The following is a 25763-nucleotide window of genomic DNA, read 5'->3' as shown; positions in this document are numbered from 1 at the left end:
GAAATTGCGATGGTTTGGACATGTGCAGAGGAGGGACATGAGTTATATTGGTAGAAGAATGCTGAGGATGGAGCCACCAGGAAGGAGGAAAAGATGAAGACCAAGGAGGAGGTTCATGGATGTGGTGAGGGAAGACATGCAGGTAGTTGGTGTGAAAGAGGCAGATGTAGAGGACGGATGACATTTGTCTTCCTTAGTTTGATCCTGTCTCATTCCTAATTTATTTTTAAATCATGGTCATTTACTCACACTGGTTATTCACACACACACACACACACACACACACACACACACACACACACACACACACACACACACACACACACACACACACACACAGACAGATAGATAGATAGATAGATAGATAGATAGATAGATAGATAGATAGATAGATAGATAGATAGATAGATAGATAGATAGATAGATAGATAGATAGATAGATAGATAGATATCTTTAATCATAAAGTTTACTTGCCTATGGTAACACTTTATTTTAATAATTTATAGATAACTACACTCTACTATTTAGAATATTATACCTCTGGGAAAATCCTAACATCATTGCCCATCCTCTTTATAGATGCATTGCTATCAAATTCAGTGAATTTTTTTGGATTAAAAAAATCCTCCTCATTGCAGATGAATTTGCCTCAGACTAATCAAGCATGCATTTCAAGCAAGGCATTTTTCATGCCCCTTGTGCACACCCAGGGGTGATTCAGACTGTGAAGACTACACAGGGGAGTGCACACATGCAAGTAAAAATAAAATATATATTTATATCATATGTTTTACCCTTCTAAAAACTTTTTTTTTTTAAATATGGCAATTTGGGAAACATCTTTTGGTTTAGGTTTTTACTTTCATCTTGGGTGACGGTTCTAAAACGCTTTATTTATCGCATTTTTCATTGCATCAATACTTAAGTTCAATAGCAGGATTTTATAATCATATACATTCTAGTTTGTGATCATGGCAGACAATGTCATTTTCCTATAAATTAAAATGTAAAAAGTGACATTTTGTAATTCAGTTCATGTATAATTGACATACATTTTGTAATAAACATTAAATGGCTTAGAGTCCTCAGTATTTTCCATATGCATAATTAATCTTTTGAATTGAATTGATTGAATTCACCACAAACAGCTTAAGCAAATATTTATTTATTTTTTGCAGTAATCGCATAACACAGGCTGTAAAAACATCAACATCTGCAGCAGTCTCTCAAATTATATGTCTAGTCCAGAAAGTAAACAATCTATTAAACAGTGCACATTCTAAATTTTCCAGTCTATATTATTTCCCTGCTTCCTGAGATGCTTCACAGAAACACAATTTAATTCATCCAACAATGCATAATTTAATGTCAAAAGCTAGTTGTTGAATGTTTAATACATCACTTCATGCATACATCGCATGCTGGTATATTTTCTCTATTCACTCACTGTCCCAAATTAGATGACCGCTTGAAAAGTTAATTATAAACATATATACATGATTAGGAATAACACTTTATTTTTATTTTACCTATAGAAATACTTTTTTATTTGCAAATATGTACCCAAATGTTTCAAAATATGAGTTATCTACAGTAATAACCATTGCAATTTATATCATTATTTAAAATAAACGACAACTTTGTGTACTATAGGCTTGGGAAACTTTCACAAAAATTAAGCCAACTTATTTTCCTTAAGACAAAAAGCAGTCATTAAACATAGAGATCATAATTACAAGTTTGTCACAGGCAAAGCCATAATCAAAAGATTAATGGTATCAAAAACAAAGAAAGCAAACATTTAGGAATGAGGAAACTAAGAATCAGAACTGCAAATTCAAAGGAAAATTTTAAGGTGTAATATATATTATACATACACACATAGACCTCATTTGGGGTGTGTGTGTGTGTGTGTGTGTGTGTGTGTGTGTGTGCATTTAAAACATTTTACATTTAAAACAATTTCAAATAAAATGTCTGCTTTAGTTAAATGTATAAGATTTTGTAAAAAAAATAAAAATAATTATACAATAAAATAATGAATACATTTAATGCAATACACTTTTATTATATTGATTAAAGTGAGTAATGAATTAAAGTGGCAAAAATTGTATTGATTACCTAAAATTAAACAAATAGAAACATTAAATTAAATAGTTGACATTTGTTCGACCTCATTTGGGTAATACAGATGTGTATATTTAGTAATCTTTTCTAAAGATATATTTTGCTTAATTGTTCTACTTATTTTAGCAAACTTTAACTTTTTAGGGAGGGAGAGGGGGGGAGGGGGAGAGGGGGAGAGGGAGGGAGAGGGGGAGAGGGAGGGGGAGGGAGAGGGGGAGAGGGAGGGAGAGGGAGAGGGGGAGAGGGAGGGAGAGGGAGAGGGGGAGAGGGAGGGAGAGGGAGGGAGGGAGGGAGAGGGAGGGAGGGAGAGGGGGAGAGGGAGGGAGAGGGGGGGAGGGAGAGGGAGGGAGAGGGGGCGAGGGAGAGGGTTAAACTGCTTTTCCATGACCCTGACTGAGAATAAATATTCAGCATTTGGCATGTGTAGACAGGTTTCATACTGTAATTTATTTAAAAGAAATTTCACTATGTGAGAATCTGACCACTTCAAAGTGTTTCCTTTGCAGTGAATAAATCATAGTATAAAGACCTGTCTGATGGGTGTCTGGCTGCTCATGTCAGTCAGTTCTTTTCTTTTTATGTTTATGCATACATAAAACCAGAGGGTGACTTTTAGGAGCATAAAAGCCACTAGGGGACACTGTGATATTACAAACATTTCAGCATCAAATTGATGTTCCCAATATGAAGCATAGTTCTTTTTCTAACTTCGCTTGGTGTTTCACAATGGGAATCGCTTTAGGCATGACCAACTATGGAAGCTTCTAAAACACCATGTCTGCTTTGACGGACAGGTCGACCTGTGACCAGGCTCTGCCCCACCTTTACTCCTCAGGTTGACCCCTTGCAAATGACGTTGTGCTTTCTTCCTGTAAGGGACTATATCAAGCTCTCTCAGCACATCCAGTTTTCTGCTAGCGGACTGTCATTGGATTCTGCCACCAAACGTGAAATCGGTTGAGTGACATCACAAAATTCCAAATAGTGTCTGCGTCAAGGAAAGCTATTCTCTTTGACCTGTCGAGAATTAAATTACTTTGGTAGAGAATTAGTGGCATTAGGCCAACTAGGGGCTTCACACATCAAGACAACCTTCTAAAGGGCTCACTAAGTGTCTTGATTACCTTGCACTCAGCCATGTCAACTGTCATTTCCCCCACAAAATCTATGGCTGTTGACCATCAGCTGCGAGCTACCACGAGCTGGGTGGACTTAATGGAGGCTAAATTGCTGGTCATGCCAAAGCTGTTTATGTGATGAGGACTCAGAGGGCGATGCTAACTCTGACCCCCTCAATTTGGACATGGAGGATGAGAAAGAAAATTGTCTCTTACTGGCCCAACAGTGGAGACCCCCTAACACGGGCAACTTGGCCTCGCAGGCAGACAGTAACTTGCACTAGCTATTCTCCACTTGAGGAAAAAGGGGAAGTTCATCTATTAGGGAATAGATGGAGTTCCAATTTCATGTCCTGTAACTCACCTTTTGCCTGTGATGACACCGACAGGTACAAATTTTTAACATAGCTTTACAATAATTCCAAACTCGCCTTTAAACATTTTAGGAAGAGATATGATGCACAAAATGGGAATAGAAATTCTGTTTTTTGAAACCAATGTCGCACTGTCTTTTCCTTCTGTCCTCATGCTCTCAACTGAGCCACAGCCACATCTGGAAGATTTATTTCAGGGTAGTACAGAAGTCATGCCTGATTAACCAAATTTAGGTGAAGTAACCCCAAATTATGGGCCTCTCACAAAGATGAGGCAGGTTTCATCCAGGTAGAACCGTATCATGCATTCATGAAAACACACCATCCGATTTTTGTTAAACAATATCCATTGTCGAAGAGAAGAATGTTGGCATTGCTCCAGTTATTGACAATTTATTGTCACAAGGTGTTTTGATCGAGACACATTCACCGTATAACGCACCGATTAATCCTGTCTTAAAGGCAGATAAAAAATGCTGGAGGCTAACACAAGATTTACGCGAAATTAATAAATTAGTTATTCCGTTAGCTCATTTGGTGCCCAATGTAGCTACCATTGTTAACTCTATACCAGCGACTCACGGATTTTTTACTGTGATTGATCTTTGTTCTGCTTTTTTCAGTGTCCCTTTGGCCTCAGAGACGCAGACGCTTTTCGCTTTTACCTATAGGAGACGTCAATTCACCTGGACACGTCTTCCTCAGGGCTTTGTTGACTCGCCAGCCGTATTCTCCGCTGTAGTGCACTGAACTTTGGCTGATGTACACCTTCCAGAAACAACCTGCATTTTTTCAATACGCAGATGACATCCTTGTCACAGGACCGAGTACAGCTTGTGACTAGGTTTTCAAGACCTCTGACTGTGAAACAGATGCAGAGCTTCTTGGGACTGGTGAACTACTGCCGAGCATGGATCCCTGACTGCGCACAGCATGATAAAGTTTTGCGTAGTGCTATTGATCACAGAGCTCCTCCATCACATCTCATTCTGTGGTCTCATGAAATGACTGACAGTTTTGCTGCCCTCAAGAAGGCTATACAGTCTGCTCCAGCTCTAGGTCTTCCGAATTATGCTAAGCCTTTTCACCTCTATGTGCACGAACGTGGTGGTACGGCTGCGGGAAACCTAGCCCAGGAACACGGTGACAGATATCGCCCTGTTGCGTATCTTTCCAAATCTTTAGACAATGTAGCACAAGGGTTGCCTTCGTGCTTGCGTGCAGTGGCTGCTGCGGCTCTGATGGTCCGGGATGCTGGGAAAACGGTGCTGTTACAACCCTTTGATACTGTTCACCTTGAATCAGGTAACAGCTATTTTACACAACCTCCAACAAACATGTGACAGCACAACGTAGATCTGGTTATGAAACTACACTCTTGGTAACGGAAATCGTAACTATTAAGCCTTCTTCTCAGCCGCATTCAGCTGTAGTAGCTCTGCGTGATCTGCTAGACGATATTGACTTAGATGGTTTTGATGATGCACATGATTGCCTTAGACAAATTGAACGTGAGACCTCTTGTGGGCCCGATCTTTTAGATACGGCCCTGGTAGAGGGGGATTGCTTATATGTAGATGTTCATGTTCAGAACCTTCTTGTGTGTATTTATGTGGATATGCGGTTGTAAGATTACCTGATGTAATAGTTGAAGCTAAATCATTACCATACACATCAGCATAAGCTGCAGAGTTGGTCGCACTTACAAGATCATGTCAGTTGTCTGAAGGTAGTGACTAGATACACTGATTCTAAGTATGCTTATGGTGTTGTGCATGATTTTGCTGAAACATGGAAGCAAAGAGACTTTAAAACAGCTGATGGAAAGCCCATAGCACATTTTAATCTCATAGCCGACTTATTAAAAGATGTTCAACTCCCTGCCAAAGTGGCTATAGATTTTACACATATGCCACCTGTAGGAAATTTGAGATACCTGTTGGTTATAGTTGACAGATTCAGTAAGTGGCCAGAAGCATTTGCATGTGCGACAGAAAATGTTAAAACTGTTATCAAAATATTAACAAAAGAGATCATCTCTAGGTTTGGTATTCCTAGTGTGATTGAAAGTGATAACGGCACACCTTTTGCTTCGAAGGTAACACAACTTTTGGCTAAAAGTTTAGCAATTGATTGTGGGTGATCGGGAATATTAAAATAACAGTCAGCTGGAGTGGAAGAGAGAACAAACATATCCATCAAGGAGCGTGTTACTAAAGCCTGCATTGAAACAGGCCAAAATTGGACTGTTGTTCTCCCGGTAGTACTCACAGAAATGAAAATAACCCTATCTCCAACAAAACTAATCCTTTTGAAAGTTTTATGTTTTAACGTTTCATGACCCCATGGGTCAGGAGATGCACTGGCATTTCTTTCTTAGGTAACCTGGAAGTGATGGTGGACGACTACGTTTCTGCCCTGGTTGAGAAATTTTATTCTATCAGTGCTGATGTTTCACTAACTCTCCCTCTGCCCACAGATAAGCCCACACACCCTTTTGTGCCTAATCAGCAGGTCCTGATAAGAAGTCTGAAGCCCATCAAGGTCGGTGAGCCGAAGTATCTTGGTCCAGCGACTGTCCTAGCTGTAACCAGAACTGGAGCTCTGACTGATTATCAGCCACAGTGGATACACGCAAGCAGGATCAAAATAGCACCTGGTCTGTTGGCCTAAGAAGCCTACCTAAGTGAGTTTTCAGGGCTGAAACAGTTGAGAGCCCATGGAAAGATCTTTTCTTTTTAGTAGAAAGGGGTCCACCTCCGGGGGTGAAGATCAAACTCCCTTGACTGTTTAGTTTAGCTTACCCTGAATTTTTTTATGTTCTTTGGATACATTATTCAGAGAAGAAACTGTTATGTATACCTTTTTATATTACTGACTATAGATATACTGAACAAGCACTGAGAAACAATGGTCTCATGATGTCTTGGAGAACGTGAAACAACTGCTGAACAAAGTTTTTGGAAAAGATTAAGAATTTGTTGAACACTATTTTGTTTTAGGAATGATTCTTGTATTGATTGTTGGAATTGCACTTTGTATGTTGCCATGTTTGATGAAGACAGGCCATAAAGGCCTCGATTTGAGTGGTGATGTGAAGGCTTATTTGCATGTAGGGAAAGAATGAAATGGAATCTGTTTTTGTGTCTTTATCTTTCAATTCGCAGTTTGTCACAGGTTCTGTTCCCAGGATGAACGTCCTATGTTTTGGTGTGTAATGCTAAATCATAAATGATTTAAAGTGGCCATTGTTAGTGTTAAAACTGTTTTCACACTATCTCACACACATTTCTTTGTCCGCTCTGTGTCTATAGGATATTTACGATGTTAGTCTGTAAGGTAAACAGAGTCTTATCTGGGTTCACAAATGTAGGGCTGGTATATCCTCTTGTCTAAACAGGAAAATGACTTTAGGTCAGCCTTTTGTGTGTGCGTGGACTGTATTATCCTGTGTGTATAAATACATGTCTGCCACCTTCAATAAACTGAAGAGGAACATTCTGCCACATTCTGTGTGCTGTGTATTTCTCCTTCCCTGAATTCAGAAAGGCACTACGGAGCATCACAGGTCGTATGGAAAATTTCTCCAAGTTTCGTTTGGGCATGATAAAAATCTAACACCCTGGGATTATCAGAGATGGGTTGTGCATTTGCGGCTGTGTCCCCGGCGAAATCTCAGTCAGAATAAACGTATGCATGCTTCAAAATCCTCCGTCAATGGAAAATCCCTGCAACTCTTTGGACAGGAAGTTCTTTAGATGAGGTTTTGTCGAGAGTTACTATTACTAAGGACTCATCCTGAAAGGGCTGGGAAGTGACACTAATGGGCAGAGCTACGAACGCCGTTTGGCATCCGCAGCTGATCCGACGGCATATAAACTACTTTGAGTTGCTGGCAGTGTTTTTAGCACTGGAACATTTTCTGACCTTCATTAAGGGAATGTTCTAGTGGAAACTGACAATTCCACGTTGGTCGCTTTTTTATCAACTGGCAGGGAGGCAAACGATCCCTTCAGTTGCAACATTTGACAAAAAAAGTGGTGTGACACGAGGACTTTATCAATCAGGGCAACTCATGTTTCAGGTAAGTTGAACAGAGGAGCGGCTTTATAGTCAAGGGGAAATCCCCTGTATGGGGAATGGATACTGCACCCCCAAGTGGTGGAGCAGATATGGCAGAGATAAGGCTGGGATTTCTTAAATCTCTTTGCCTCAAAAGAAAACCTTCTGTGTCCTGTGTTTTTCTCTCTAAAGAACGAAAATGCACCGTTTGGTGTGAATGCTTTAGCACATCTATGGTCAATCGTCCTATATGCATTCCCTTCACTAAGCTTAATTTCCCCAACTCTTGTCAGAGTGAGGGATCTGGGCTTGTCACTGGTTCTGATAGCTCCATGTTGGCCATCCAGGCACTGGATCTCCAAGACAGTACAACTGCTGTCATATCAGCTGTGACCCCTCCCTCCCCGGAGGGACCTCCTGTCCCAGGCATGAGGGAAGATTTATCATCCACATCCAGACAGGAAAGCTCTCTGGGCCTGGCCGGTTAAACTTGTGTGCAGCAGGTCTGCCCCTATAAGTTATACACACTATTCAGAGCGCCAGAGCCTCGTCTACTCGCACACTTTATAGCAATAAATGGCTAGTCTTTAAAGAGTGGTGTGGCCGAAGTCACATTGTCCCTTTCGGTTTTCAGTGGGAGACAAATGTTTTCTTCAGTATTTGCTGGATAAAGGAAAGCTTTTTCTACTTTGAAAGTATATCTAGCACCTATTTCTGCATGTCATGTCGAGTTTGGAAACCAGCCTGCATGTCAGCACCCTTAAGTCGTTTTATGAAGGGAACGTGCCATGAAGGGCCAGTGTACAGACAGATGTACCACTGTGGTATCTGTCCAAGGCCTTAGAGGCCCTTCCTTCATATCTTTTTTGAGTCAAATTTCTCCCTTAAGACAGCAGTGCTTTTAGCTCTGGTGACAGCTAAGCATGTGACCGAGCTGCTAGCCCTGTCCGTCAGTCCATCTTGTGTGCAGTTTGCCCCAGGGCTCACAAAAGTTTCGTTTCACCCTAACCTGGCATTTGTACCTAAAGTAGTGGACTCTTCTTATAGATTACAGAGCTTTCAGCTTTCCACCCTACTCCATTCTCTTCTCTGGAGGATGAGGTGGACTTTTCTTATGTCCAGTGCAGGGTCTTTATACATATGTCAAGAGAACAGCAGGCTTTAGGAAGAATAAGCAGCTGTTTATGTATTGGGTTACTCTCAAGGGAAAGCCGTTGTCAAGGCAGAGGGGTCGTCCTGAGTAGTAAAGGTGAGGTGTGGCATCATAGGAGCTTCCGTTGTTGGTCACACCCAAAGCAATTTGCATTGTAAAACTGAGATTACTTTAAGTAGCCCATTATTTCATTTACACACACACACACACACACACACACACACACACACACACACACACACACAAACACACACACACACATGGCTTCTACATGATATAATGTGATTTTGATGGGCAATGATATGATGCTTACTGTAACACTACCACTGAAACTGCTATGATATGATAAAATTTTATTTGGTAGCCTCCAGCTAGATTCAGAATCAGTGGGTAAGCCTCCCATTAATTTGCAAATGATGACTCACAGAGAGAAGGACTATTAAGTATTATATTAGCCTATGAAATTATTTATACATCATTCCCACTACCTATGACCTTCTCCTTTGCTTCTTTTGACATTTTAGCCATTATGAACATTCTTTAGATTAGGATGTTTGACTTTTGAGCTGAAAGTAGTAAGTTCAAATAAACAAACCACCACTAAGCCTACACTGCTGGGCCCTTGAGCAAGACTCTTAGCACTCAACTGCTCAGTTGAGATTGAATGAGAATTGTCGCTCTGGATAAGGGCTTCAACTAAATGCCGTAAATGTAATGTAAGCTTTCAACAAAAAGCTTAACAACTAACCGCAAAAAACTGACCTCATTTGACATAGACCTCTCTTGACCTCAGTAAGTCAAGTGACTTAGAGTGACGTCTTCATCCTAATTATCCATCTGCAATTCCTATTTGATATGTAGGCTTTATACAGTTTCATAGAAACATTTAAAAGTAAGCTATGCACATGATGCTAGTTTTACAGTGTTGCATATCCTTTTCTATCTATTAATTTTAGGGTTTGCATCTTTGGCCACAGAAATTCACATATTGGGCCTTGGTTATTTTAATTGTAGAAGGAAATTTAATATTGTATGACCTTGGATTAAAACATTTTATTCAGTGGAAAGTTAATGAAAGCTTGGCTGCATTTGTATCCCTGTTGTATTACTTTAGACATACACTTCTGGTTAAAAGCTTTAGAACACCCATTAGCAGTTCAAGTCCAGTGAATAACCTAAAATGGTTTGGTTTGTTTACCAAAAACTGAAATCTAATCTATGTATTTAGTGTACAATTATGAATCCCAACTTTTGTTTATGACTTTTATTTGTTTTGACTATATAAAAGTATTGTTCAAACAGGTCTGCTACTACACACACAGATTTTAATAGCCCTTAAACGTATAAGTCTTTCCTTTTTAGAGAAATTGCAAAAAAAAAAAAAAAAAGCCAAGGTGTGGGTGTCAAATTCTATTCGTACAACACTTTTTTATTTTATTATTTTTTTTAACCCAAAGCAGCTATCACATAATAGATTACGACTACAAAACTCTTAGAGTTAGAAATCTTAAGAGGGAAAATGTCCTCTTATGGGTAACACAAAATGTCCATTCATTATAGCTTTATTATTGCTGAGGTTATCTCCTGTTAGCTGATGGACACTTCAGCAAAACTGTTCTTTTGTGTCCATTCCTGCCAAATGACCGCTTAATGCTTAGGATGACAGTGTACCTACTATGCTTCAAATTGCAGCAGTAATTGTGTGTATTGATTTTTTTTTTTTTTTTTTTTTTTTCTCTTTGTTGAACATTTCCAGAAAGGTCAGTGATTGCCTGCCATTGTAAATGGTTCTTTTGCCCATGGCATATCGAAATTGATGATGCCACCCACAAAGTTCATTTCTATTTATAGCTTGTATAGATGAACTGTACAACACTGCAATAACAGCAGGAAAAGTTCATTCATTTAAAATTAAGATCTGACCCACACAAAAGCTAAATATGTTATCACACTAACTAAAGTGAATTCTATTTGGTCATTTCCACATTTGGAACATTTGCCTATGTAACTGTAGATGGTCTTCTGTAGTACATAAGTTGGGTTTTATAGTAGATAGATCTGATCATAAAATGAGCATACACAAATTCCACTAAATTCCCTTAATAACACACACACGCACCTTCATCTGGATTAGACGGTCCAATACCACTGGCACTGCAATTGGGCAATGGCTTCCTCATGATATAATGTGATTTCGATGGGCAATGATGTGATACTTACTGTAACACTACCACTGCTATGTTCAAATTTGATTTGGTAGCCTCCAACTAAGATCAGAATCAGTGGGTAAGCCTTCCATTAATTTGCAAATAATGACTCCGACGTACTCACTATTGTATGTCGCTCTGGATAAGTGCGTCTGATAAACGCCGCAAATGTAAATGCAGAGAGAAGAACTATTAAGTATTATAAGTATATTAGCCTATGAAATTATTTATACATCATTCCCACTACCTATGACCTTCTCCTTTGCTTCTTTTGACATTTTAGCCATTATAAACATTCTGAATCAATTTGCACAATCTGTATGTCTTTTATTGCTCTAATGGCTCTAAAAGATATATTTCTGTATTTGCTTTAAGAAAAGGGTAACAGCAATAACAGCAGGAGAAGTTCATTCATTTAAAAATTAACATCCGACCCACACAAAAGCTAAATATCACACCAACTAAAGTGAATTCTATTTGGTCATTTCCACATTTGGAATATTTGCCAATTTAACTGTAGAAAGTCTTCTGTGGTATGTAAGTTGGGTTTTATAGTAGATAGATCTTATTATAAAATGAGCATACACAAATTTCACTAAATTCCCTTATTAATTAATTATAGATATAATTAATTTTAGTTTAGTTGAAATCAATATCACTATTCATAAGTAAAACAAGTAAGCTATAATAAATTAGAAAACTGTAAATTATAAAAAATAAAATTAGTGTGAATTTTTAAATGTGCATGTAAGAACCATGTAATAAAATATTTATATTTTATATTTACTTTTTGGCATTTGGCAGATGCCCTTATCCAGAGTGAATTACAAATATCTTATTTATAAGGTTAAGCAGTTAAGGGTTGCTCAATGGCCCACCAGTGGCAGCTGGTTTTATCTTTTATTTGAAATATAGATTTATGTGTTGTTTAAAACATGGGTCACATAAATTTATAAATATAGCATGAGTTAAAATAGATTTTTGTTTCTTTTTTTATATAAATTGTTTATATCTACTTTTAGATGAGGTTCAAAAAAGGGCAGTATAAATTTCACAGCAAAGCACCTTGACTGAAAAATTTTTTTTTGCTCTTTGTTTTGGATGACTCCCTTCTCTGATCTGTTTAAGCTTCTGAATGCATATTGTTTTTTAGCTTACAGTAGTATCACAACAACTATATAAAATAGGACATCTTTCATATGTGTGTGTGCATGTGTATTACACAGCCATTTGCTCTCTGTAAAAAAAAAAAACATAGATATAGATAGATATATAGATGTGTATACAGTGCCATCTCCAGTGTATTTTATCTAATAAATCAAACTTTTCACTACTACAAACAAGATGAGTATCTAAAATCTAGAAAGGGGCCCTCCGCCTCCTCCAACCAATTGTTATTCCTCCATGGCGAGCTTGATAGCAAGGAGCTCCCTCTTGCCCACTGGGTAGTTACGTTCCGAGGAGCTAAGGCATCGGGAGAAAAAGGCACAAGAATTGTCGGGCTGGGTCAGGAAAGATGGGGGGGGGGGATCTCTGTTAGGCTCGAGAAACGTCTTCTCAGCCTCGGTGCCCAGGTGGTATGTATCGCGTAGATCCAGCTTAGTAAAGACCATGGCACTATGCAGGAGCTCGAACGCGAGGCCATAAGTGGCAAGGGGTAACAGTTCTGGACAGTTCTGAGACCCCGTTAGTCGATACATGGGCGTAGGAATTTTTTCCTTTTTCTCTATGAAGAGGAACTCTGCCCCAGCTGGGGAGGAGGATGATCGGATGATACCTGCTGCCAGGGACTCCTGAATATACTGGTTTATGGCTGCTTTTTCTGGGGCTGATAACTGATAGTTGTGGGAGGCAGAAAGGTAGCCAAGTGTCATTGGGGAGGCAGAAAGGTAGCCAAGGTCTTACTGAACAGGTAATGCAATAATAGGTTTGAGGAACCGATGCTAAATCTGAGAGCTTAGGAATGACAACCGGCAGTGGTTTGGGTGTGGGGAAGGTGAGGCAGTGGCCAAAGCAATGCACACCCCAATCCAGTATACACTCTGTTGTGTTTTCGCAGCCAACAAAACCCAAGCATGATGGGGGCTTGGGGTGAGGAGATGACCAGGAAGGAAAGCCACTCCTGATGTCGTTCTCCCATTGACCTGAGTAGAGGCTTGATGCGGTGATTGGCCCGGTCTAAAAGGCTGCTGTCCAGGGCTCTGATTAGCAGAGCTTTGGGTAGGGGTTCCATGGGGACTTGTAGCTGCTTGGCAAGCTCGAGATCGATGAACTCTCATAGTCTACAATGGCAGCCAATTCGATGCCTCCAGGGCCTGCCTAAAGGTGGACCAATATGGTGGGTTTAAAGGGAGTGGTGGAAGAGGGGCTTATGGGTGCTCCCTCCTTCACCGACGAGCCATGCCTTTTACTGGCTAGGATGCGGCCATGTGCCCTTTGCCTCCGCAGTAGAGGCATAGACCCAGCGACCGGCGTCTCTTCTTCTTGGTGGGGGTCAGGTGGTGGGGAACTGTGTGTAGGGGAAGGATGGAAAGGATCAAGAGCCTGAGCGGGGTAATAACGCTTCCGGTGGCACTCTCTTATGCGCTGATCGATGCGTGTAGCCAAGGAGATCAGATAATCCGGATCAAGTCAGCTGCAAACTCTGCCACAGTGCGAAGCCCCTGTGTGGCAGAGATCAGGGAGTGGGCGGCATCTCGGCATGGCGTAGATGAGCCCGAAAACCTTCCAGAGTTTGGCAGAAAATGTGCCGAACGATGCGCAGTTAGCCCGATTGGCTTTCCCACTCCGTGGTTGCCCACCTTAGGGCTCAACCCGACAAGAGGGAACTGACCTAGGCCACCTCAGAGTGCTACGCACCAAATTGAGAGGGCTGCATACTGAAAATCAGATAGAAAATTAGATCGCACTGCACGTGAATAGAGCAGCAGAAGTCTGCGTCGCCCGAAAATCGTGATGGCAGCGTGAGCTGAGGTTTATGCATAGCCGGGGTGCCGGTAGGTGGAGCAGGGGCCGGTGCCTGCAGAACGGGGCAGCAGGCCGTGATGGCAGCGGAGCACCTGTGGGGATTCTGTCACAAAGATGTGTGTGCAAGAATCCTATGATTTTCTGCATGTCTGCAGAGAGGTCTCCTGCACTGCTTGTCAGCGAGACACAGCAATTAAAACAGAGCAAGAGGCGGGTGCATCTGCGGGATCCATGTGGGCCAGATTGTTCTGTCAGCTATTCGGGTCTAGGATCCAAGGCGTATGCTGTGACAGTGCCGGGAGCAGGGAGAGCCGTGCTACAAATGCGAGAGTGCAGAGCGTGAGGAGAGCGGATTCGTTAAGCCAAGTCGGGAGCCGGAGCCCGAGGATGCCGAGCCGAAAGTCGGAGCGTGTTGAACATGAGCAGAGCTGAGCCAAGAACAGGATCGCGTTGAGCGCGAGTGAAGTCGAGCAGAGAACCGAATCGCGTTGAGCGCAAACGGAGCCAAGCCAAGAACCGGATTGAGTTAAACGCGAGCAAAGCAGAGCTCTGTAACGTGGAGGGGAGAGTCGGGAAAACGGGTGTGGTTGGGAGGCCGGAGGTGAGAATAGTCAGGCAGAAACAGGTGTGTAACTAAGGAATAAATATTTCAGGGAAAAACGCTGGAGTGTACTTAGGGTAAGCCTTAAAGACAATTTGGCACCGATTGGGGGTTTCTGGCATCCTTAGGTGTTTGCAAGATGGATGCCATTTCCGCATAGCAAGGGGGCAGTTCCTTGGTGGTGGAGGCGACCATGCCGAAAGTGCTCAAGCGGGCTGACAAACATAAGAGCAGCATAGCTTTAAGTCAGTATACTCGGGCTTTAAGAGCCAGTTGAGCTTTTAATTGTGACTTCAAATCATATGCGACATATAGAGATTTTAGGAAATAATATTGATGAGACAATTTTAAAACAATACATGATATTTTAAATTGTTATGCATTTTTGGTCAACATTAAACCACTGCAATATTAAATTCTATTCAGATACAAAAAAAAAAAAAAAATCCTGATTTAATTTGTATTTGCTCATCCTACCAAAATAAATGTGCTTCTAAATAATTAAGATGCGAGCTTGCCTTACACCAAGTGCAACACGACAGTGCAACATGGATTAAAATTAATGTCTGCAAGTCAGCAGTTTATAGCTACTACCTTCAGAGCGCACACAGATCTGCTGTGTTCTGTAAAAATATTAGGCAGTAAAGTAAAATATTTAAGAAGTAGCAGCTATAATTGATATTAAACAGAAATAAGTATGAAACGCAATATAAGCTGCAGATTTGTTTTGCCAGTATTTTGTACGCATACACATTTTCTGCAGATACACCATAACCTTTGTATTGGGAGCCATAGAAACTTTGTATTGTCTTGTTACAGGATTACATGTTTGTTTAATCAGATTTTTTTTTTAGATAAATTGTGAAGTTTATAGTCACTTCCACAGTGCTTTATCTTGGCATGGTTTCATTATTTGGCTTTTTTGTATTTCACTACTGTGTAAAAATTATTATAAAATCATAAAGACTGTTATAGTATCATACATATTTTTCTTAAATGTTTGGATTTAATAATCAATTCTGTATTCTATAATAAAAAATGAAAAGAGATCAAAGTTGTGTGTCCATGAAGTGACATGACAGTGGATGAGCTATTCAATCTCTGAGACAGAGAACGTTCTAGTGCTTTGAGTACAGTGCAGAGGGACATTTTATAGCAGTGATAAATCTGATCATCTCATTACGAAAACTTGCATTTACTTTATCGACTGTTGAAGCAGAGCAGCACAAAATACTTTGGGTGCAGGACTTGTTTTTGTTAGTTGCAAATATCATCACTCATGGCAGGTTACTACCAAAGCGACAGATTGCCAGCATGATGTTGTACTGCTAGCCATCAGGTTGAAGCCCATACTATCTGCCCCAGGAGTTTTCCGTCCCTATTGTTTTTATTGTGTGCCAGGTAAAATGGCAGTTTACTTAAACTCAGATTACGAAGGCTAGCAGGAAAGTTCCCCAAGGCTGAAATATTGCCTATAATATGTGAGACATGCTACATAGTTCATGCTACATTCCTGTGCCCAAGAAAGGACTTCTCAGCTGTCAATTATGTCAGGCATTTAGCCTTAATGTCACATGAAATAGAAAGAGAACACGTCGTTGATTCTTTTAAAACTTTCCAGACACTCTTTCTGCCAAAAAGCTCTCTGTGATACGTAGATCTTATGACCTGGACTATAGACCACCACACAAATAGGCCACAGTATGCCAAGCCTGCAAGGCTGCCTTTTCACAGACATGTATTCTAGCAAAATTGGTGTAACCCAGGGAATAGTACTGTCACTTTTCTTGTTCTCCATCTATACGGTGACTGTTGGCTCGATTAAGGAATATGCCATCTGCAGAGGTTCTTAGATGACTCCAACATTATTGGCTGTATCTTCGATGATATGGAGGAGAACAGAAAACTCACCAAAAGCTTTAATATTTATATGAAGTCATATAATATAAAACAATGAAGAATGTTATATTAACATGCATATTTTTCTTAAATGCTTTTCATCTAATCATATCTGTATTTTAGAATAATAAAAAAGGAAAGAGATCTGACTCACCAGGACTTAGCTGTTTGCCCTTTGCAGCTTCAATGGACCATATTTATTAAACTTTAGAGACTTTGATTGATGTCAGTCCAGTAAAAAGTGTTAAAGATAAGTTATTTGAAAGTTGTGTAAAGTTTGAGGAGGGATTATTTTTTTTTTTATTTCATTTTCTCCCGCTTATCCGTAATTCGGGTCGCGGGGGCAGCAGTCTAAGCAGATTCCCCAGACACTTCTCCGTGTCCAGGGATCGGGCTGTCAAGGCCCACGCCTTTGACTGCTGCCCAATCCTCTCAGCACCGGTCCCTTACGGTCCCTCCTACAGGTGGTGAGCCCACGGGAAGGCGGCCCCACGTCGCTCCGATGTCACGGTCCTTGATTTTATTTTTCTCGTAAGGGTCCCCTGGAGCATAGAGGGTTAAGGGCCTTGCTCAAGGGCCCAAGAGTGGCAGCTTAGCGATACCGGGGCTTGAACCCCTGACCTTCCGATCGGTAACCCAGCGCCTTAACCGCTGGAGCCACCACTCCCCACTTTTTTTTTTGTTAAATCTAAATATAACTCAGGGCATTTGACTCTAAAATGTGTCAGTTACCTTCAAACTGATGTGTATGAAGTGTATGGTCTAGCTCAAAAAACATTTGGAAATCTTTCTAGACCAGAACTGTTGAGTTGGTTGAGCCACATGTAATTCATCTTATAGACTCTCGAACATCCCTTTATACCACCCCACATCTTAGCTGTTTGGTGAAGAGCCAAACACCACTAAAGCATATAAAATCTAGCTTCAAAAGACACACACTTTAATAAAAAATCTAAAGGCAAATTTGAATCACACGCTGCATTTCATTTGTTCACAGACCACAAAAAAAGAATTATTATTATATACTCACATATTCAAGGTGTGAATTATCTTTTAGACATTAACTAAAATAAAAGCATCTTTCACTGTGAAACATTGCTGGAATTGGAAATTCAGTCTGTACAGAAATTCATTCGAGACTGAAGGAGAAAAATATCAGCATATCTTCTTCATGTTTCCAATTCCCCATTTAGACAGATTAATTTAATTAAACAGAAACAGCTCAGTTAAATTAATCCATATCACTTTTTTCCAGTAAATAATTGATTGAATGTAAGTGTTGATTTTTGAATGTCTGGATGAGCGTTGACTTCCTTTAAATTACCAGAACAAATAAGAGATTGTGTGATGTGACAGAGCCACCCTCAGTGGATGTGCGGCTGACAAACATTATCAAGGGTAATTTGCTTACCCCTGCTCTCCTCAGGATAACTTCTCGACCAGGAGCAACCAAGAAGATTCCTCCTGAGTGTGTAGGAGTACTAGTGGTAAGGAGCATTAGTGATAAGAGCCTGGCCAATAAAAACTTCACACACATCGTCTTTAAAAAAACTGCTGCATCATGTGCCACATCCCAATATTCTGCTGGATTTCAGCCAGTGTTCTAAAAAGAATGTAGAATGAAGCATGGAGAGATCTCCAAGACTCTGACTCTAATGTTCACACTTCCTGATCTTTTAGATCAACATAAGACAAAAGTACCATCAGAAATGTGACCCAGATACTCAGCAGACCAGATACAGTATCCTGGCATTTGGAAAGCTGTCTTTCCAACAGCTGGAAAACAAAAACGTGAACACCTGAAAGAGTGTGGAATTTATGTCAAAGAAGGGTGTACTCAGATCTTTAGAAAAGAGTGTGGACTTCACCTGGGGAAGGTGTTTAACTTTGTACATCAGTTTCTGACTGCTTCGTACACATTATTTTGTTCTTAGACCTACAAATATGCAATTGGAGCAAAAAAACACTGGATTTTTGTATTTATTCAAAAATTCAACCATGTTTGATTTCCCCAGGAGTGCAGTGGACAAGCCTTACAGAGTGAGAACAGACACCTGGACCCTGTTTCATCGATTCCTGCTGGGCCTTTCACTGGAGTCCAATCAGACTTTTTTTGAAGGGCTTAATGCCATAGGTAGACAGTAGTGCTCACATCATACAAAACATTCTCAAGTACATCAAGGAGAAAATCCGGGAGAATCCATGAATCTGTTCCAATCTTTTGTCTCAGTGAAAGTAGATTTTCAGAGTAAAACACACTGGAGCTGAAAACTGAGCAGAACAGGAGCTGGATGTATTTGATTTGAGGAAATGTGAGCGTTTAGAGGAATGTCTTTTGAGGCTGCAGCCAGTTATTGAAGCCTCTAGAAAAGTGCTGTGAGTATTTTTATTTATAGATGTTTTTATTAATACAACCCAAATTCCATCAAACTCTGGGATACTGTAAAATGCTAATAAAATAGAATGCAATGATTTGCAAATCTCCTAAGCCCAAATCTTATAAATATATTATTTTGCACTAGAACATATTGTTCATATCAAATGTTTAAACTTGCTGCAAAAGTAATTGCTACTAAAAAGAAACAGCTGGAGGGATGTTTTCCAGCTAGTTCGGTTAATTGGCAACAGGATAGTACATGATTGGGTATAAAAAGAGTATCTTAAAGAGGCAGAGGTTCACCTGTGAAAAAATGTCTATAAATTGAACAATTTCAGAATAATGTTTATCAACATTAAATTGTGAAGGTAATCGGGTGGCACTGCATTTAAATCAGACTTTATTTTGTAATGACAATCAATGCATGGGCTCAGAAATTCCTCCAGTACTCATTGTCTCAAACACATTTCATTGTGTCATCAAGAAATACAAGTTAAAGTTCTGTCATTCAACGAAGCAGCCAAATGTAAACATGATACACAGAAATGCAGCCATATTTTCTCAGCTAAAGTTCATTTAAATTAACTGAGGCAAATTGGAAAACTGTTATGTGGTCAGATAAATCACAATATGGAATTCTATTTGGAAACAATGGATGCCACATACTTTGGACTAAATGGGAGAGGGACCATGGATTGTTATCAGCACTGAGTTTAAGAACCATCTCTGATGGTGATGCTAAACAATGCTAAACCTCATACTGCATCTATTACAACAGCAAGGTTTCATAGTGGGGTAGAGTTGAATGACTTGCCTGCAGTTCAGATCTTTCACCAATTAAAAACATTTGTCACATCATGAACTGAAAAATATGATATAAAAAATACTGTTCTTCTCAGTTCCCAGAGAAATATAGACTGTTGTTAAAAGAAAAGTGGACGCTTCACAGTGGTAAACAGGAACCTGTTCGATCATTTTTCACACATGTTGCAGCCAACAAATTCAAAGTTACCTTGTTTTTTCCTTAAAACTGTTTGTTTACTCCAGTTCATGTTATTTTTATGTACTCTTCTGAATAAAGTATGGCTTTATCAAATTTGCAAATCATTAAACTGCTCTTATATACATTTTACACAGCTTACAAAATGAAGATTTAGAGGTTAGGTATGCTTTCAGACCCATCTTGTTTAGTTTGGAACAGTTTAAATATATGTGAACACTCAAACTGTGCTTCTATCTGTGCAACTGAACCAGTGTCCGAGTATAAAGTTTTCAAGGTGGCAAATATTACTAAAACACAGAACAATGCACACCAACAAGTTTTTCATGCCAGTGAATTTCAATATATAACTTTGTTAATTATCTCAAAATTATTTCTAAATGCATTTATTTATTTTTTGGATCAAAACTCATTACGTATTCATTCATGACCCTTGATTGTACTCTCTTCTCTAGTTCATACCAGAATGTGTTCAGTGGGATTTAGGTCAGGGCTCTGTGCAGAATATTTACGTTTTTCTATTCCTACTCTGGCTCACTTAGTTTATGCCCAGGAGCATCATCATGCTGAAACATGATTTGGACTCTTTAGTTCAAGAAAAGGGAAATTCTAATGCTATAGCAAACAAAGTCATTAGTTAATTAAATAATGTGATGATCTAACCTCGGTGTGTGTGTGTGTGTGTGTGTGTGTGTGTGTGTGTGTGTGTGTGTGTGTGTGTGTGTTTAATAAATATTTGTAAGAAACTGAAATTCTATACTGTAAAATAGATAAAAACTGTAGTTTTCGGTATATTCTGTCCTCTTCTCTACAGCTTTGTTTGGGCAATATTTAACATGGGTGGAGCCATGAATCGGGAGTCGTCGACTCATCGATACGGCGGCTCCGAGCTGATCCAGGAGGCTCGTGAAGATGCTGAATCTCTGTGTTAAATAAAAACTTTATTTACAAAGAAATATCAGTGTCGGCGAGGATTCATTCCAAGAAACAGCTACACTCCATCAAGACAAGAAATATACATCAGTTCTTTTTATAATTTTATTTTATCTTGACATTAGAACCTTGTGTTCATGTAGAAATTTTATTTCCTAACTGATGGAAGCACATTGTTTGACAATTAGACAGATGAAGCAAAAATTTTTCTATTTTTTCTTCCAGCTTCTCTGGCTGTGAACTGACAGAGAAAAGCGGAAAGAGTTCTCTCCTCAATTCTAAGCTCAAACTCTGTCTAAGAGAACTAGATCTGAGGAACTACAAACTGCAGTATTCAGGAGTGAACCTGCTCTCGACTGGACTGGAGAATCCACAGTGATTATTTGAGAAACCCGCAATAAGTACTTTGTCTCTCTCCCCCTCGTACACATCCAAAAATATTGACTTTAATTACCAAATATTATATGCAAAAACATTTGATACATATAAAAAACTGAAATATGTTTCTCAAAGTCATGTTTACTGCCTATATTTATTTATATTATGAATGAATACCACTTGTATGTTGTTTTTATTTTTTAGAAATTTGATTGTCATAAATGTTTAGAAATTGTTTGTCTGCTGGAGGTATAACGTACCGTTGTTATCTGTAAGAGTAGATCTCTATAATTATCTGCAATCTGTGATGTTTTGATGTGATCCTTATCACAATGCATTGAAAATAATATCAGGGTCACTAGAAAGAGGAGACATTTATAACAAATGTATTAATAATTATGATTTGTTACTTAGAAAACTTTATTCAACTTCTGAACCAGATGTCCTGTAGAACATTCTGGAAAGCTTTTCAGACTGAGTAAAAAATCTAACAATGTTTTTCCCCAAATCAAGCTTTAAAATTCAAGATTTGTATTCGTCACGACACAGAGTTGTATGCAGAATACATCTTGCAATGAAATCAAACCCGATCAGCCGCTCAGGAAAAAAAAAAAGTAAAAGAACATATGAGAAAATATATTATATATAATTGGATGGTTTATAAATTGTGCAAGTATATTTAGTTGTGCAAATATATTAAGATGTACAAAGAACAGGTAACGAGGTAAAAACGGACCAATGATTGACAATGTGAGGTGAATTGTCAGATGCAGAGTAAAGACTTAGGGGATGGTTTATATGGGCATGCTCGTATTGAGAAGTCTGATGGCTTGTGAGAAGATCCTTCTGTGTTATCAGACAGCGAAAGCCCCTGCCTGATGGCAACAGTCTGAACAGACAGTTACTGGGGTAATTGATGCAAAAACAGGACTGTTAAAATCACCAACTGTTGTATATTTTATGCAGAGAGGGTAGAGCAGTCTCTGAAATGTGCTCTGCTAAGCACACCACCCTCTAAAGGGATTCACAGTCCTGTTCAGAGCAATTGCTGTACTGAGATGCAGAGTCAGAATGCTTTCCCTTTCACCAGTATAGAAGGTTTTCAGGATTACTGGTGAAACCTCTGAATTTCCTCACCTGCCAAAGATGCTATAGTCTTTGTCTGGCATTCTATACCTGAGATTGTGTGTAAGCAGACCATGTCACGTTCTCAAAAATGTGTAGGCCAAAGTATTTGAAGCTGCTCACAGTCTCCACATAGGTCATATTTTTCTGAAGTTTATCACTAGCTCCTTGGTTTTGCTGACATTACTGAAAAGACAGTTATCCTGGCACCATGATGATAATTGGGCCACTTTAAGGTAAGCGTTCTCATTGTTATTGGCAGCAAATTTGACACAGGAAGTAGAGCTGTAAGAGAACACACATAAGTGTAAAGACAGTGAAATGGGGGGCATAGGACACAGCCTTGAGGGGCTCCTACACTCAGGGTGGTGGAGTTGGAGCTGAACTGGCCTACACTCACTACCCGCCGTCCGTCTGTGAGGAAGTCATGTGAGGTCGCAGAGGGTGGCATTCATCCCCAAGTCCCTGAGTTTGGAGGTCAATTTGTGGGAAACTATTGTATTAAAGGCTGAGCTGTAGTCAATAAATATCAGCCTCACATAATTCCCTTTATTGCTGTTGATGTGCATGGGAGAGAAGTGCAGACATGAAAAATGGCATCTTCAGTAGGCCTTTTTGGACTAAAGGAAGAGGGTCTGTGGTAACAGGAATGGAGGGTCAGATGATTTTTATAAACCTTTTAAAAACGTTCATGACATGACGGGTGAGTGCAATAGGGTGATAGAGATTCAGGAACAGTGCATTGCAAATGTATTGACACCCCTCGGCATTTTTTTTCCCTATTTTGTTGTCTTACAACCTGGAATTAAGATGGATTTTTTGGGGGGTTTGTATCATTTGATTTACACAACATGCCTACCACTTTGAAGATGCAAAATATTTTTTATTGTGAAACGAACAAGAAATAAGACAAAAAAACAGAAAACTTGAGCGTGCATAACTATTCACCCCCCCAAAGTCAATACTTTGTAGAGCCACCTTTTGCAGCAATCACAGCTGCAAGTCTCTTGGGGTATGTATCTAGGTATGAGCTTGGCACATCTAGCCACTGGGATTTTTTCCCATTCTTCAAGGCAAAACTGCTCCAGCTCCTTCAAGTTGGATGGGTTCCGCTGGTGTACAGCAATCTTTAAGTCATACCACAGATTCTCAATTGGATTGAGGTCTGGGCTTTGACTAGGCCATTCCAAGACATTTAAATGTTTCCCCTTAAACCACTCGAGTGTTGCTTTAGCAGTATGCTTAGGGTCATTGTCCTGCTGGAAGGTGAACCTCTGTCCCAGTCTCAAATCTCTGGAAGACTGAAACAGGTTTCCCTCAAGAATTTCCCTGTATTTAGCGCCATCCATTATTCCTTTAATTCTGACCAGTTTCCCTGTCCCTGCTGATGAAAAACATCCCCACAGCATGATGCTGCCACCACCATGCTTCACTGGGATGTTGTTCTCGGGGTGATGAGAGGTGTTGGGTTTGCGCCAGACATAGCGTTTTCCTTAATGGGCAAAAAGCTAAATTTTAGTCTCATCTGACCAGAGTACCTTCTTCCATATGTTTGCAAAGTCTCCCACATGCCTTTTGGCAAACACCAAACGTGTTTGCTTATTTTTTTCTATAAGCAATGGCTTTTTTCTTGCCACTCTTCCGTAAAACCCAGCTCTGTGGAGTGTACGGCTTAAAGTGGTCCTATGGACAGATACTCTAATCTCCGCTGTGGAGCTTTGCGGCTCCTTCAGGGTTATCTTTGGTCTCTTTGTGGCCTCTCTGATTTATGCCCTCCTTGCCTGATCTGTGAGTTTTGGTGGGCGGCTCTCTTTTGCCAGGTTTGTTGTGGTGCCATATTCTTTCCATTTTTTAATAATGGCTTTAATAGTGCTCCGTGGGATGTTCAAAGTTTTGGATATTTTTTTACAACCCAACCCTGATCTGTACTTCTCCACAACTTTGTCCCTGACCTGTTTGGCGAGCTCCTTGGTTCTTCATGGTACCGCTTGCTTGGTGGTGCCCCTTGCTTAGTGGTGTTGCAGACTCTGGGGCCTTTCAGAACAGGTGTATGTCATGTGACACTTAGATTGCACACAGGTGGACTTTATTTAAGTAATTACGTGACTTTTGAAGGTAATTGGTTGCACCAGATCTTATTTAGAGGCTTAATAGCAAAGGGGGTGAATACATATGCACGCACCACTTTTCCGTTATTTATTTTTTAGAATTTTTTGAAACGTTATTTTTTTCATTTCACTTCACCAATTTGGACTATTTTGTGTATATCCATTACATGAAATCCAAATAAAAATCTATTTTAATTCCAAGTTGTAAGGCAACAAAATAGAAAAAACGCCAAGGGGGGGTCAATACTTTTGCAAGGCACTGTAGGTGGGTTTGCTATTTTTTAGCAGGGCGATAATTACAGATCTTTTAAAGCAAGTGGGGACCACAGATGTTGCAAGTGATTTGTTGATAAAGTTGAACAAACCACCAAGCTGATCAGCACAGGATCTACTAGACACTAGCTCTAGAAACTATTTTCTGCTGACAGCAATAGCCAACTAGTAATGTTTTATCAGTTACTTTAACTTTTGTGCTAGTTACATTTCAAAAAGATTATAAAAAGTTCACTGGGCACATGGTCATGTTTTTAGACATGTTACTGGCTTGATAAGGGCAGATAAGATACATCAGTAAAAGCTCAATCTTATTTTAAAGCAAGACTAATATTGGCAGGATATAATCTAGTTTTTATAGTTGGTTGTAGTTGTTGTATAATCTACTCATATAACCTTAAATTCTGTGATAAAATGCATTCTGCAGTTTATTGTAGAACCTTGAACCCAGATTAGAATGTATTGTCTAATCTCTCATATCTAATAATAAAAATGTGTGCAGTAAATAAAATCCTATAAATGTGCTGATGTGTTGTCCTGTCCACTGAATACTCTCTGTCTGAAAGAAACACTCTGTTTTATGTTAACCCTTAGATGTATTAATGACTGGGTTTGTGTGTCTGAGATCAGCGTTTTGATATTTTTTCATTTTTTACTTCCAGGATGTGTGGGTGTAATCTAACAAAGAAAAGCTGTAGTGTTCTGTATTCCCTTCTCACCTTAAAGTCCTTCAGTCTGAGAGAACTTAACCTGAGAGGATATAAACTTTCAGGGGTGAAGCTGCTCTCTGCTGGAATGGAGAATCCACACTGTGGCAACCAAGATCTTGCACACCCCTCAGCAAATGTCCAGTTGCACCCCAGGTCCAGACTAGCAGGATCTCAGATTTAAATTTTTTTTATTTTTTCCCAAGTGGAAAAAGTACAAATCAGTTCCATCACAGGTAACTTATTTCAGTACAAAATATTCTGACAATGCATGTCTTTGGTTCACATAATTTATATTTACGGAATTTGGCAGACACCTTTTTCCAGAGCAATTTACAATTATCTCACTCATA

The 25763-nt window shown here is 39.7% G+C and overlaps 1 protein-coding gene across 2 annotated transcripts in view; it reads left to right on the top strand.

Moving 5' to 3' along the window:
- The window catches only part of LOC310739753 (transmembrane protein 235), a gene marked incomplete at its 5' end in the record, with an annotated part of 48002 nt that extends 22607 nt beyond the window's left edge, over positions 1-25395 (top strand). Inside the window, one exon of one of the 2 annotated variants that reach the window (XM_083565986.1) lies at positions 25366-25395. In XM_083565986.1, the coding sequence (XP_083422112.1) occupies positions 25366-25380 (15 nt within the window). In that variant the 3' untranslated portion in view covers positions 25381-25395. Of the gene's footprint in view, positions 1-21044; positions 21075-25365 lie in introns of those variants that run through there. The other variant, XM_083565985.1, reaches the window with a different exon arrangement.
- Between the last annotated feature and the right edge of the window lie 368 nt (positions 25396-25763).

This window comes from Silurus aristotelis, assembly GCF_946808225.1.
Source record: "Silurus aristotelis genome assembly, chromosome: 17".
Classification (NCBI taxonomy): Eukaryota; Metazoa; Chordata; class Actinopteri; order Siluriformes; family Siluridae; genus Silurus; species Silurus aristotelis.
This window is presented reverse-complemented; position numbering and strand designations above follow the sequence as displayed.